Source organism: Camelus ferus, chromosome 5 (assembly GCF_009834535.1).
Source record: "Camelus ferus isolate YT-003-E chromosome 5, BCGSAC_Cfer_1.0, whole genome shotgun sequence".
In the NCBI taxonomy this organism is placed as follows: Eukaryota; Metazoa; Chordata; class Mammalia; order Artiodactyla; family Camelidae; genus Camelus; species Camelus ferus.
This window is the reverse complement of record NC_045700.1, coordinates 87,540,609-87,556,338: the sequence shown is the minus strand read 5'-3', so window position 1 is coordinate 87,556,338 and position 15,730 is coordinate 87,540,609. Positions and strand designations below refer to the sequence as shown.

At 37.6% G+C, this 15,730-nt stretch overlaps 1 protein-coding gene across 13 annotated transcripts in view; it reads right to left on the bottom strand.

Moving 5' to 3' along the window:
* Positions 1-14,913, bottom strand: part of AGFG1 (ArfGAP with FG repeats 1) — a 71,194-nt gene extending 56,281 nt beyond the window's left edge. For 4 of the 13 annotated variants that reach the window (XM_032480392.1, XM_032480393.1, XM_032480397.1 and 1 more), the window contains exon 1: positions 14,481-14,911. In XM_032480392.1, the coding sequence (XP_032336283.1) occupies positions 14,481-14,647 (167 nt within the window). In that variant the 5' untranslated portion in view covers positions 14,648-14,911. Of the gene's footprint in view, positions 1-13,585; positions 14,076-14,480 lie in introns of those variants that run through there. The other 9 variants (XM_032480395.1, XM_032480398.1, XM_032480400.1 and 6 more) reach the window with 6 other exon arrangements.
* Between the last annotated feature and the right edge of the window lie 817 nt (positions 14,914-15,730).

The following is a 15,730-nucleotide window of genomic DNA, read 5'->3' as shown; positions in this document are numbered from 1 at the left end:
TCTCTACTCTTCCACCTCCCTTAGAGTATCCTTTTAAAAAATGGAAAAGGCAAAGGAATAACTTTCTAATCAGGAAGTGTCAAGCACTGCTACAAGGATGTTTGTTTTGGGTAAGAAATTCTGGAACAACTGAGTTGTATCCCTTTACTTCTCAAATCATTACATGAGGGAACTCCTGGACTCTTGTCAAGTTGTACTCTACAGATGTAATCTCATGAAAGCACAGCAGTGTAGAGCTCATTCCCTCTTACATCTCAAGGCCCATCCATGTCACAAGGTCCATTTCTGCATAAAGAATGTATTCATATTACTTAAATAAGTGAACAAAATTTTGCAGTTATGAAACAAACACAACCGGAACATATTCATAACCAAAATATGAAAGGATATTTTTCCAAAGTAACAAGAACACTTATTACAGTTTCTTTAAATGAGCTCTTTCAGTGCACTCAAAACAGGAATCAATTTACAAAACTGGTAGATGATTTTGCAAGGCCACATACTTACATAAATTGAGTAACTCCAAACTTTTACATTTGTTCATGTTGCTTTCTCTAATTGCTCTTTTATATTCCATTAATTCTGGTAGATTAATTGTATTTTCAGGGCAAGAATTGTTCCTTTTTTAGCCTCCAAAAGCTTTGTACATGGATACTACATGTTTATAAAAGTTTAGTTAAAATAAAAAAAATCAAAGGCCATCTCTATATCAATCTCTTAAGAATGCAGAATGAGTCTGCAGTGAAAATGAATAGCCTCATACACTATTATGACAGTAGGAAAAATTCACCAACCTGTATCAAAAACCTCATTCATGCCTTATGATCAAGTAACAGCCTTTTACGAATCTATTCTTTAGAATCTTAAGCTTAACTATGTACAAGATGTTCATCAAACATTATCCATGATAGAAAAATAATAAACATTTCATTATCAAAGGGGAAATGGTTAAATAAGTGACAGCAAAACTGAGTAACTATGCATACTTATGCTTATGCTTTAATTTTTTAAAGATGAGAATTATAGTTTTCTCAAAACTATATTAAAATAACTGCAAAGAAATCAAACATCCCAAAATGTTAAGTCTTTGCCTATAGATGATGGGACTGAATGACTTTTTTTCTACTTATAATTTTCTATTCTCTCCAAGTTTTCCACAATGAATTTACATTATTCTGTAACAGAAAAAAAAGCAAAAAAAAAAAAAAATGGACAATTCAATTAACTATTTGTAGTCAAAAAATATGGACTTTTAGCACTGGATATGAATGTCTCTTGAAGAATTAAAGAAAGAAAATGAAAGAGAATTTTTTCCTTTCCAAGGCTTTCTCTCAGTTTTTTTAAAAAAACCTTAGAAAACTTTCCTCCCAAATATACCTACCAGCATCAACAATTTATATTCACTTCATTTCTCTAAAATCAGGCACTACTGACATTTTGGGCCAGAGAATTCTTTATCATGAGGGGGCTGTCCTGGGCACTGTAGGATGCAGGGCAGCACCCCAGCCTCTACCCACTAAATGCTGGTGGCATTCCCATGCCAGCGAGATAATGAAAAATTCACCCCAATTCCAACAAAAATTTTACATTTTCCCATAACTTTATTATTTCCAGAATAACAGAAAATAGAAATGAATACTTCTTTCTATAAAAGTATAAATAACAAAGTACACAATTTAAAGTTTACATTGTATATGTTAAAATTTAAACTAGAAAAGACTAAGGAAAGTGTCCACAAAAAATAACCAAGAATAAACTATATAATATCAAAGACACTTAACACAAATTGGTAGCCAAAATATAAGTTAATAAGGCAGAAGGACATTAATATTTATAAAATACCTAGACTGGTACTTTCGGCAGACTAAATATTTTGAAAAGGTTCCTCTGCTAAAATGATACTTCATAAATAATTAAAAAAGAAAAGAAAATCATAATTGTTAACATTTCTAGAAAGTAAGGGAAATCTCTAAGGACCCCCTCTTAGTAAAAGAAAAAAAGACAAAAAAATAAAAAACTGAGCTGAAAACGGAAGAGTGGCCCATGTTATACAAAAATTTTAATGTTGCTCAGATGGCAATTAACAACAATAGCTAAGACAAGATGAGAGAGGTAAACCTGAGAAATCCCTGTTAAACCTAAGACCCTGGATGGAGAATTAAGTAGCTTCAGGTTGGTAGTATCCCTAGCTTCCAGCAAAAGAAAATGAAAATTCACTCAAAAGAAATGCATTTCTAATTTCTAATTTCTGCTATCAGGCTCTGGAAATACTAAATTCAATAAAAGATGAGATTAACAATAAAAATCATCACAAAACAACAAATCACTAAGCTTACATCAGTAGAAATAATCGATTTATATCACCTCTCCCTAAGGCTTTAGTAATCAAATACAAAATATAAACACAGCATATAGGAAATGTTAAAATAAACAAAAGATGGAACAAAAATATGTGATTATCAGAATAAACAGGCAAATTTAAAAGTCAGAACTTTTAGAAATGAAAAATTATTAATGTGGAAATTAAAAATTCAACACATCAGTTAAAGAGCAGATTAGACACACAAAAAGAGAGAACTGGTGAATTAGAAGACAGAAAGAGGAAATAATCCAAAAAGCTGCAAAGGCACATAAGGAGACAGAAGAGACAAGGGTTTTTAGAAAAAAAAAAAAAAAAAAAAAAACAGGGGGGAGGGGTGGCTATTACAAGGTCTAATAAATAATTTTGCTTTTGAGAGACAGAACTGAAATAATGAAGGAGAGGCAATATTTGAAGAGACAACTGGCTGAGATTTTTCAGAGCAAATGAAAGTCATGCATCTATAGATGCAGGAAGAACAGCTTATCAAAATCAGGACAAATAAAATTCATACTTAGAAACATTTTGTTGAAACTTCAAAGATAAAGAGAACACCTTAAAAGCAATCAGAAAGAAAAGACAAAGGAAACAAGATCTGACTGAAAGTGGACTTCTCAACAGAAACAAGAGAACAGTGGAAAATTATCTTTAAGTGGTAAGAAAAAAATGACAGTTGTGAGCCCAGCAAAAATACCTTTGAAGTGTAGGATAAAAATGTTATTTTCAGATAAACAGAAACTGAAGTGTGCCCCCAGGAGATCTTCACTAAGGAAACATACAGTTGGCCCTCGGTATCCAGGGATTCAACTAACTGTAGATCAAAATATTGTAGAAAAAAACTCCAGAAAGTTCCAAAAAGCAAATTTTGATTTTTCCATGTGCCTGGCAACTATTTACAAAGAATTCACTTTACATTTACAACTATTTACTTAGTATTCACAGTGTGCTAGGAACTATAATTAGAAATGATTTAAAGTATACAGAACAAAGTGTGTAAATTATATGCACCTTACATAAGGCACTTGAGTATCCTTGAATTTGGACGTCTGTGGGGCATCCTAGAATCAATCCCCCACACGTACCGAGGGATAACTGTATACTGTATACATTTTAAGAAGAAAAATGACAAGAAGGCCCTGAGATGCAAAGAAGTGAGCAAAGAAACGAGCAAAGAAACTGGGAATGTGTTGGCAAACCTAAACAAAAATCACCTGATTTCAAAACATCCTATTTATGGTGGCAGAGAGGGAGTAAATTTAACATTCTGACCACAATAGTATATAAGGGAGACTACCTTGTATTTTTAAAGCACTTGTATTATTAGGGGAAGGTTAAAATACTGATTAACTATAGAATGTTATTATGGAGAAAAAAAATTTCAATGCTGATCATAAAATAACACGGAATTTATATCTTTCAAACCAGTATAAAGGGGACATCAAATCAAACAATAACACTTTCATTTTTAAAATAAAATTAAACTTACCATATGACCTAATAATTCTACCCCTAATATTTACCCAGGTGAAACAAAAACGTGTTCACCCAGAAATCTGTATATAAATAGCTGTATGAAACAACTGAGTTGTTTTATTATGTACATCAAAAACTACAGATAGCCCAAATGTCCCTCAAATGAAAAATGAGTAAACACACAATGAAATATTACTCAGCAATAAGGAGAAATGAACTACTAGAATATATAACAACTAACCTGAATTAATCTTAAAGGTACTATGCTAAGTAAAGAAGGCAGTCTAAAAAGGCTATATATACTGTATGATTCCATTTACATGAAACTTCCAGAAAGAAAAACTATATTGTTAGAAAACAGACCAGTAGTGGCCAGGGGTTAAGAAAAGACAAGGGTTAAGAAGAGTCTTGAGGAGTGACTGAACAGTTCTGTTCCACGTTCTGACTGTGGTGGTAGTTACATGAATCTATACAGGTGTTAAGACTCAGAACTGTGCAACAAAAGTCAGTGTTAACGTATGTCAACTTAAGATTCAATGTTACTATCTACAGTAACCACATTTTTTACACAAATTACAATAAATTTTTCTCATTAGCAGATCATATTCTCCATCTACCAAGTTTGATCACTTGAATGAAATCCTCAATCAAAATTGAATTATTTATCTAGTTATTTGTAAGGTGTATTCCTGGAAGTTGGTGCCACTTCCTCTTTTTTTGCTAAGCCTAGTCTAGCTGTCATGTGAATTCAGTGTTTATAAAACACTCTACTGTAATGACATTAGTCATAACTATTGGATTAAAGTGTTAGGCAAGTAAACCACATCATTTTTACAGTGCCAATACTGAAGTACCACCCATTCTGTATCCTAAAACACACATTCTAAGTCTCCAGTTTTGTGAAAAAAATAAATTAATGACTCATTTAATAACAGCAGTATTGATATTTTGAAAGCATGTTTCCCAGTTAATTGGTTTCAAGAAATTCCAAAGTCACCTACTGGTGGAGCCCAATATGTTTTTGCAGTATAATTAAGTCATATGCAGATCCCCACGAGTTTTAGTTTTAACGACCACCACCCAGGTACGACTGCAACCAGATGGTGTGACTCATTCCATATGTACACCAGTATGCTACTCTTAACTATGTCTCAAACACTCTTGCAAATAGCCATTTGTTCAACTCAAATAACAATGCATGCTGGATGAATAAGAAAGCTTATTTATTTAGCTAGTTTTATTAACTGTTTTTCTCCTGCCGGGGGAAAAGCCAGTTAAATTTTTTATTAAGCTGTGGAAATTTATGTGACTGTTAATGTTGGCATAAAGTAATAAAGCTAATTTGACATTTAGATCTATCCCAATCCTAGTTACTTAGTAAAAATATTACATACGATGTTTCACATTATAAAAATAATACATTTAAAATCTACAACAGATAGAAGATGCCTTTAACAGGTTATCAAAAATCTACAGACTTTTGATGACAAGATACTGCATGTGTTAGATAGTCCAAAATATTAATCTTCCAGACCCCAAAGTTAAAACACTGAAAATACACACACATAATCTATGTGCAAGCCATAATTGTTATTCTGGGGTTTTATTTTTGAAAGTCAGAAATACTACACTGTAAGGTCCTTGTAACATTTAGGGCAAGCACCTAAAAAAATAATACCCAAGTAACAATTTAAATCTAATTAAGGTATTCCAGATAAAAGCCAAAAATGTCTCCACTACCTCGCTAAACTCCACTGAGCTGATAGTAAAGAAATAAAACAGCAGTAACCCACAAAGAGTGACAGAGAACAAGGGAGCAACCCAAAGGCACACTACAGTTCTCTCATAACAAAACCTAGAAAATACAGCAGCAGTAACTGAATTTGCAAAGAAGAGAAAGCCAAAGCATAAGCCCTTGCAGAGGTGGGAGAAGCCAACTAAAAGGTAACTCCCACCACAGAGCCCCTGAAAGATTCACAAAAGGAATCAAGCCACAGGCTGGGGGGATTTACATAGGGTCAAAAGTAGATTCCCAGCTCCCCAACATCCAAAAGACTCCTCCAAGCACCAGGCAGAAGTCTGAGGGAAAACTTAATCTGAAGAGACTATACCAAGTAGACTCTGGACTCAAGCACAGCTGCGGACTGCTGCTGGGCGCTACGCTGAAAACGGGGGCTTATCTGAGACCCTGCGCACTGAATGACAGATTCTATGCCCCCAGTTGCCTCCCTCATCTTGGTTCCTAGAAAAATGGCAGCCAGGCTTTTTAATAAAACACAAGAAGTTGGAGAAAACATCTCTGAACTAAAAAAAATGTGTGAGTTTCCAAGCGAACAAGTACAAAAAAATGTCTAAGTCATTGAACAAAAAGACTTAAACCAAAATAATTCAATGTAAGTTTCAGAATAGCAGGGACAAAAAGATCACATATACTCCCAAAGAAGGAGTGGAAAATGGGGCACAAAAGATGAGTAATAAGAACGGCATCAAATTTCTCAATAGCAATACTGAAGGTTTAAAGACAATGAAGCGATGCCATAAAAATTCCAAGGGTAAAATATTTTCACCTTTGTGAATGCAGACAAACTGGTAATTTAAAAATGAAGGCAGAATAAGACATTTTCAGCCATCCAGCTCTCAAAAATGATCTCCCATTAACCTTTAATCAGGAGGCTAATGGAAATGTGGGGGTCCTGGAAAGAGAGGGTTCAACACAGGTTAGGCATAAAGGGAATTTCCAGAAAGAAGGCAGAAGAAAAGTCTCAGGATGACAGCTGCAGAGCAGGCCCAGAGAGCAGCACTTCCAGACCAGAGGATGACAGAAGTACCCAGGACACAGGAAAACCAAACACCTGACGCATCTGATCATACTGAAAAAGTTTTCTACCTCAGCCAGGGATAACTTACCTGAGGATACATTAATGATATGTGCATGGAAAACAGAGCAAATGAAGAAAACTACACAATTATAAACTTCAGGGGGAAAGGGTTGTACAAGAAAGAAAACATATCAGTAATATACTACATAACTTAGCTGAGAACAGTATGCACATAATGCAATAAAAACTAAGTATTTAATCAAAAATTGTGATAGTATATTGAAGGAACAGATGCAGAGTATAGCTGGAGAGGGTGAGAAGAATGTTAAGAGGGCCAAAGCCTTATCTTTCCCCTTGTACAGTACAGAAGTCAACAGATAAAAGCCAAAATTAAATAAATAAATAAATAAATAAATAAATAAATAAATAAATAAATAAATAGCTGTAAGCATGTTAGAAATACTAAGGTAAATATAGAAGGGAACAGACAAGAGTTCAAAGTCACTGTCTATGGTTATCAGAAATGGAGGAAGAAAACAGGTGAATGCTGTTGATCATTGTAAGCCTTTGATTTTTAAAGGCACTTGCTTTATGTGCATGTATTCTTCTGATTAAAACTAAAAAACTGAATTAAAAAGTAAACATAAAAAAGAATAAAAAATAAAGTTCTTTCTTTTCAAAATCAAATTTAACTGACATATATATGGGGGGGAGGCTGTTTTCTTAAAACATGAGAAATTTTTTAAATTTCAAAAATATCTAGACTTTACTGACACTAGTAATGTTTTTTATAGAAGTACCTAATTGAAAACAACTGTTCCAAGTTAGAGCCAAGATTCATAAAGAAAAATTTGAAGAAAAAAAGAGGAAGTTTTCACATCTTCCCACATTATTAGTTCTGCTGATTTTCATACTTCCCCCATCAAAGATCTTGCAAAATTAACCAAAAAAATGGGGGAAGAACAAGAATTTTTAGAATCTGACACAAGGAAAAGTCCTCTTCCTTTTCTAAACATCTATGTTTCTCTATAACTTCCACATCTGGTCTTATATCTCCCCCTGCAGAACAAACCTATTACCTCTTCCACATAAAGGCCTTAAACTACCCAAAGATAGTGACCATATGTACCGCTCCCCATCCCCACCCCATAGTCTTTTCTTTTTTAAGCTAACAATACTCTGGTCCCTGCAAATATTCCTGTTACACAGAATTTCAACTCTCCTCATCATCCTAATCAAATTCCTTACACAATGATCTAGTTTGTTAATTCACTCATAAAATAAGCAACTAGAATACAAGCAAAGTGTAATTATTATGACTTCCCTCCCTCTAAAAAACAGCCATGGTACCAATCAAAAAGAGACTGTCTTACTCAAGAGTCTTTGGAAAAATACAACGTTCTAACTTAAAAAACAAACAAAAACTCATTCATCGTATTTCAAACAAATCAAATAAGGTTCCCATCCCTATTCTAAGTTAAAGAATTTGATTCTAATCACTGTCCAACCAGGTGTCTCTATGGCAACAGCTCTCATGTGTGAGGCTGTTAAGGTTGTCACCAGGAACCTGCTATTAACAAAGTACCTGAGATTATGAATTTTTTATACACACTAGAGGAATCCAAAATGTATATTCCTGGACAATCATGATCTGACTACAGGGACTGGGAAATGCATTACTGAGTGGGAGAAAACATGGGAAGGGTAACGGCACCTCGTCCCGATTATTTGCACAGAAGCTTCTCAAGACTGTGAGCATTATTGAGAGTTACAAACAAGGCAACCATGGCCATCATTAATCCACCAAACGTCATCAATAAATAAAGGTACGGATTACATTAAAAAAAAATGTGAGCATTATGCACGTTGCACAGAAAAGACTAAAAATGATCAGCCTGGGGTTTTGCTTGTCTTCCAGTGTACTGAAATAGACACAGAGGTCTAAAGAGGCAATAAGTTTTAAATTGAGGTCCAGAGGTTGGCAGGTTCCTTAAAAGAATGTTTCAATTCTTTTTACTTCTAATCCAACATGCTAATAATATTTAAACTTTTAACACAAATTTAATCCAGATAAGTTGTACAACCACTACTTTAAAACTGACTAAAGGTCAGTGTTTACAATCACACTGAGCCACAATCATAGACAAATGAGAGAAGAAAAGAGATGAACTTGAGAGGAAATGCCTTGGTAACAAGCTAAGATCAAACGATGTCACCAACCCATTTGTCAAAGTCTTCCAAGGACAGAAGGTGTTCACAAGTACCTCAGAAGAGTCTCTCTTAATCAGTTTGCTGGATGAATCCATGTTTGTCCTTCCTGCTGAAAAACCTCCAGCAAACACCTACTGCACAATAAACATTCATGCTAGAAGGCCCTCTCTCCTGTTCCTTCCGACTGAGTTTTATGCCTATCAAGGGCAGTCTGGTATAATACTTGGTAATACAGTTCGTATAGTATTTGGTAAACACATAAATTAATTAAATATTATGTAAAACAATGACACATGAGTGAGAATTGTTTCCATGAAAACTAAGTGAAGTCTTTTAAAAACTGAGTCACTATGAAAAACTGATATTTAACTGATATTAACAAAAACTATAAAAGATCTACACTGAAAAAAAAAGATCAAGAACAATTCTACACTCAGAAAATGGCTTTAAAAGTAACTTAACATTCTAAAAATCTTATGTAACACAAAGTAAATCTAAGTTATATTGTGGGGACAGAGCATCTAATCAGCAGAACCATATTCAAAGAAATGCCCTAAGTGTTACATAAGAGCTCTGCAAAATTGACAATTATATGTTAAAATCTAAAAATCTAAGTTTGATGTGTGTGTGTATGTTATCTTTCTTATGACTGCTTGCCTTCGTTGCCTTTTTTGATAAATCTAACCACTATCAACCCTGAATGCATAGGATAAGGGGTTTTAATTACAGTTCAACACAGAAAATAGCAAAATAATTCATGGCAGTACAGATGTGCCAAATTAAAAAAAATCAGTAACAGAACTGGTCAGCACCATATCTCATTCCACTCCCAATACATAACAGTAGCTTCTGAATAAAATTCAAAGTAAATAATATACATTTGAAGCTAATCAAAGCTACAATTTTAAAAAAGCATGACATAACCATAAAACAAAAATGCATGATACACCCATAAACTACCTGTCCTGCATTTGAAAACCCAATGAAGTAAAATCTACCATTTAAATCCCTCAAGTACAGAATTCACAACAATTTACAATAAATATTGTAAATAAGAATATAAGCTAATTTTATAATTTAAAGTTTTGGTAGGTAACAGTACATTCCTAATAGGATTTTTTTTTTAGTATCTTAATTTGGGGGGGGGGGTTAGGTTGGTTTATTTCTTTGTTTGTTGGCTTATTTATTTTAATGGAGGTACTGGGGATTGAATCCAGGACTTTGTGCATGCTAAGCACACACTCTACTACTGAACTACACCCTCCCCTTTTCTCATATGTTTCTTACTAGAATAATGTCTGACACATAGCAAACATTCAGTAACTGTAACCAGTAATTATTACCTTATTTTTCATTTCAATAAATATTTTATTGTATCCCCAACACATGTACTAGTGCCTGGACTTAAATGAGTAACTGTTTTAAAAAAAAAAAAAAAAAAAAAAAAACCTCTATCCTGCACAATTCAAACAGTATCAAAAAGTTTTCCCACTTACACTAAATTGAAATTGTACTATGCTGTCAAAATCTCTCACTGAATATAGTCACGTTATGAGTACTAAAAAAAAAAAAAGGAATTAAGAATATAAATCACTGCCCACTGTGACCTCATGTGGTACTGAATATTGCAATCCACTCTAACATTCGTAATGGCATAAAAACAAATTAAATGCCTCTTTCCATCTCTCCAACTTTAATTTTTAAGTTTAAATTCTTATAATAAAGACTCACTATAGAGTCAAAATGCACACAAAACTAATAGAGTGTAAGTTACTATCTGGTTACTTTTATCCACCTGTGAAATTCCAAGTTTGAATGCACTCACTGTCCACATAAAATAGCTGGTATTAAGGAGGAAAATGTGTTTCTCAAATGTTATTTAAATTCTCTCTGAAAAGTTTATGAATCATTCTTTAAGGATAAGACAATTATCTTATTATTTACGAATTACACTAATGTTAACAATCTCCACAAAACAAATAATTTGGCCTAAACCTAGTACTTAAATTAACTAAAAGTTCTTTTACATGAAGGCAGTATTTTATTGTTGGCTGTAATGGAGTGCCATTCATAATTCTAAGTACTTCTGTAGACAGAAAAAGAGTGATAAGTCAATGTTAGAACACCCTCATTCTACCTCAGTGACAGTTTAACTGCATCTAAATCTAAGGTCTATTTTAAAGTTTCACAATATGAATTCAGTTACATATTCAGAATGAACATCATACAAGCATGGAGTACAGTCATCTGAAAAAAAAAAAGATTAGCGGAGTCTAGTAATATAAACAAGATGCTTGTTCAATTTATTTAAACAATGGTACTACTAAATAAATGATAAAAGGCATGTGACCATCCTAAAATTCTTAACAGTAGATATGACTATCCTAAAATCTAAAATTCTTAATAGTAGATACCATTTACTGTGTATCAGCATTTTCCTGGCACATTAAGGTTTCTGAGTGGCAGCTCGCATACCTTATTTCATATTTGTGTATACACTGCTTAGCCCCATCCTCAAAATAATACATGTTCAATATTCAATGAATTGTACCACTTAATCCTCAGAACAACCTTAAGCTATTTATTGTCATCTTATCACAAATAAAGTGAGGTTGAGAGAATGGATCCAAGTCAACCTACAGACAGCAGCCCTGTTTAATACTTTGCCCAAAGTCACAAAGCTAGTGGTGTCAAAATCTGACTTCAAAATTCATATTCTTTCAATTATACCATGTCATCTAAATAACAAAAGCATAATTATTCTTAAATTCAATAGTTGTATTATTCTTCAATTATTTTCCTGCATTATTGCTTTTCAAAGAAAAAATCTTCAGGATGTATCATCCCTTCAGTATTTCTACAGTAGACATTTGATCTGGCATCCAATCTTTCCTTCACTAGGATCCCAGATTTCTGATTTGGGAACTCTGATAGGGGATCCCTATTGTTCCAATGATATCATCACAGAACATGAGTTCACTGAGGGCACTGGTTCAAGGCAGCCATATGAGGGAAATCTAGGCAACATCACAAAGCCACTGGATAAACTCTTTAAAAACAAACAATAGTGGGGATGGGAGAGCTCAGTGGTAGAGCATGTGCTTAGCATGCACCAGGTCATGGGTTCAATCCCCAGTACTTCCATTAAAATAAACAAACCAACCTAACTAATCTACATCCAAAATGTGTAAGGTAAACCTTATCCTCATCTTTTCATGAGAAAATTCAAAATGAAAGAGACTGAGCAACATTCTCAATACTACTCAGCTAGTAAGTGGGGTCGGGATTCAAAACCAGGTTTATCTTGCTCCTAAAAACTTGTTCTTTCAACTACATGAAACTGCCTGCCATGTGGATCTTGTCTTTAAAGGTCTTTGCTCAGGCATCAAATCTCTGAAGCTTTCCCTAACTATTTATGTATTTCAGGGATAGCTCATTCAAAGAAATGAAATTCTACAATGTATCATGACTATGTTTACATACTTAGAATCAAGCTCCTTAAGGATAGCCGGATCCAAATAGAACTAACGCCTCCCACAGTATGGTGACACAGGCCAAGTGAGCAAAGATACTTGTTGACCCACCAGTCAACAGAGATATGGAGTCCCATCTATTAGAGATGAAATTCCATTAAAATGAACAATTGTCATTATACTGAGATATCCTTTTGCATATGTTTCTGAAATGTAGAATCTAGGAAGCAATTTGTAAATATTTCTTGATATTACATATTTGCTGTAAAAAACTAAATTTATCATTATAAAGGGCTACAAAGAAATGTCAGAAATCCCAGATCAATGGATATATATATTTTTTCAAAGCAAATACTTTAAATGTATCAAAGGACCTTGTGTTTAGTAAAAACAGGGCATACTTATTACTCTCATAATAAAAGTCAAGTGTACTTTAAACAAATTGGACTACTGGCTTCATTTTAGAAATAAAGTTGCCCAACAACACCTTTATTTGTAAATGAAGAGCATGAACCGGACTATCTCCTAGATACCACCTCGCCCTGTAATTCTGCTGTAATTCAGTAACATCAGTGATTATCAGCTTCTCTGAGTGCTTTCATGACTCTACAATCTATAAGTAACCTCTTAGACAAGGTCTCTCCTATCATACTATTTTAGTGCATACTTACCCGTGACATTTTTCTCATTTATTCATTGTGTCACCATCTCCCCCACTAGAATGTAAGCACCAAGAGAATGATTTTGCTGTATTCATCCCAAGGCTTCACAAAGAACCTAGTAGGTACCCAATAAATGTTCACTGAGAAAAAATAACAGGGTTTAAAACTAATAACTTGCCCAACTTAAGAAAAAAGCAAATCGTACTACTGGGCATGCCTCGCATTTTCCAAGTATGAGTTTTATATATTATATACTTTGTCTCAGTATTAACCTTATAAAGTTTTTTTTGGGGGGAGGGTACCATTATTTGAAGAAATGGTACAAATGAAAGAAGTTAAGTAGATGTTTGGCACAACAAAGATTTTAATTTAGAAGCCTGAATTTTATTAATTTAGCAACTACCACTTCGTCAATAACTTACTTTGATTACAAGATAATTAGTACATAAAAACAACATATAAGGTTCGAAAATCATCTGTAAACTCTCCAAAAAAAAAAAAAAAACTTCAATCACAGCAAAAAAAAAAAAAAAAAAAAAAGTCTTATCAAAATAAAGCTTAATGAAGCAAAGAAGAACAAATACAAACCGTTCCAGTACTTCAAGACGGTAGTCTTAAAATAATGTTGTCTTTTCATCTCTCCCCATTCCTGTACACGGCCAGGACACTTGGGCATTGATGGAGAAATCTCACAGATATCCCCACCATATTAACAATGACACAGCTCCCACTTATTTCCATTAAAACTTTCCCCAAACTCCTCAAGACTCTCTTTAGACCACAAAGCTAAAGCCCCCACAACCTAACCTCTGCTTTCTCTGCCTCCCTCTCCTGCAATTAAGCCTAACTTTTCCCTTGGGATTCACATCTCTGCCATCAAAACATTTTAACCCTCTACTATTTCTAAGCGCCGGCGTTCTCACTCGCGACCCGAAGGAAAAAACCCAGGCTAAGCGTCCCTGCTCTCTCACCCCAACTTCTCCCCCGACCCCCACTACCGGCGCCCGGCAGGTGCCTCGCTCGGGACCGCCGCGCCCCTGCGCCGAGAGGCGGGGCACACAAAGGACCCGCACAGCCCTCCCCAGCCTCCTCCCGTCTCTCCCCTGCAGCCCCGCCGAGTCAGCGCCAGGGAGAGCCGAGGCCCGAGGCCCGAGGGAGGCGGCGAGGGCTCCGCGGGGACCTTAGAGACTGACCCGGGGCGCCCCCGCCTGACCCCACTCCACCCCCACGCCCCACCCACAAAGGCTGCCGGGCCTGGACCCTCGCCCGGAGAAATCGAAAGCGCATCCCCGGCCCGGCGGCCCGGGCCCAACGCATCCCGCCCCCCGGCCCCGGCCCCGGCCCCGGCCGCCCCTGCCTCCGCGAGCCCGCGCCCCAACCGCCGCCCCGGCCCGACCCCCGCAGGGCCGCCGCCCCGCCGCCCGCCGCCCGCGCCCCACGCCCGGGGAAGGGCCCCCCGCCCTCCCGGCGGCCCCGCACTCACAGGCTGCCGGAGCAGGAGGTACACACGAAGGAGCCGACCGTCATGTTCACGTAGGTGGGGCCGCGCTGGTCGCAGTCAAAGCACTTTCGGTTGTGCGGGAGGCCGGTCATGTCCCGCAGCATCTTCAGGTGCTTCTCCTCCTGCTTCCGCTTCGCGCTGGCCGCCATGGCCGCGGCGCCGAGGGAGGAGGCCGGCAGGGCCGGGAGCCGGGCGGCGCTGCGCCGGGGACCCGCGGTCCCACCGGCCGCCCTGGCCGCGGCCGCCGCCCTCCGTCAGCGCGCGCCGCCCGCGCGGTACCGGCCGCCGCGGCTCGACTCGACTGCGCTGGGCGCGGCGCGGGGCGAAGCGGCGCGAGCGCTGCGGAGCGCGGGCTGACGGGCCACACCAACCGGCCCGGCCGGGACAGCCACCGCCACCGCCGCCACCTTCCCGACTTCTCCTGAGGGGAACAGACGAGGAAGGGGGACGGCAAGAGGAGGCCCGCCCCGGGCGGCCGGAGGCCAAGCATCGGATGGCGCCCCCTGCTGGCCAGGAGGAGTTACTGCTGCGACGCTGACAGTGCCAAGCACATTACTTGGGACTCAGTACCCTTGCCCTTCCTGTTCCCTCTACAGCAGGGTTTCTCAACCGTACCCCTACCGACATTTTGGAGTAGATAATTTTGGGGAGTGGGGGCTATCCTATGCATTGTCGGATACTGAACAGCATCCCGGGCCTTTAACCACAAGATGCCAGAACGACCTCCCCACCCTACCCCCAACCAAAAATCCTCAGACGATGCTAAATATGGAGAGATGGTAGAGGGAGGTCAAATCAACTAGGCTGAGAACTACTGCTCCGAGTGGAAGGCCCGTCAGCCGTGCATCCGTGCATGGCAGGCACCTAACCCTCAACCCAATCAGCCCATGTCCCTGGACGGTCACTCTCCATGAAATGGCTGTGTCCTGCGTTCTTCATAGTTCTGGATTTTTGAAATCCTGCTCCGTATTTAGTGTTTACTGTGTTTTTTCTGGGATCTCCCTTTAGTCTCCAAACAGCCTAGGTCCCAGTGTTTACTTCAGTACTCTACCCTCTGCCCCTCCCAGAGCTGGAGGCTAGGTGCTCAGTATTTATGGAATGGATGTATCTCATTTAATCTTCACGAAATCCCTTTGAGGTAAGCATTGTTATTCTTTCCATTTCACAAATCTGGAAGCTGAAACTCTGGGGGATTAAGTAAATTTACTCTAGGATACACAAGGGTTGGCTCA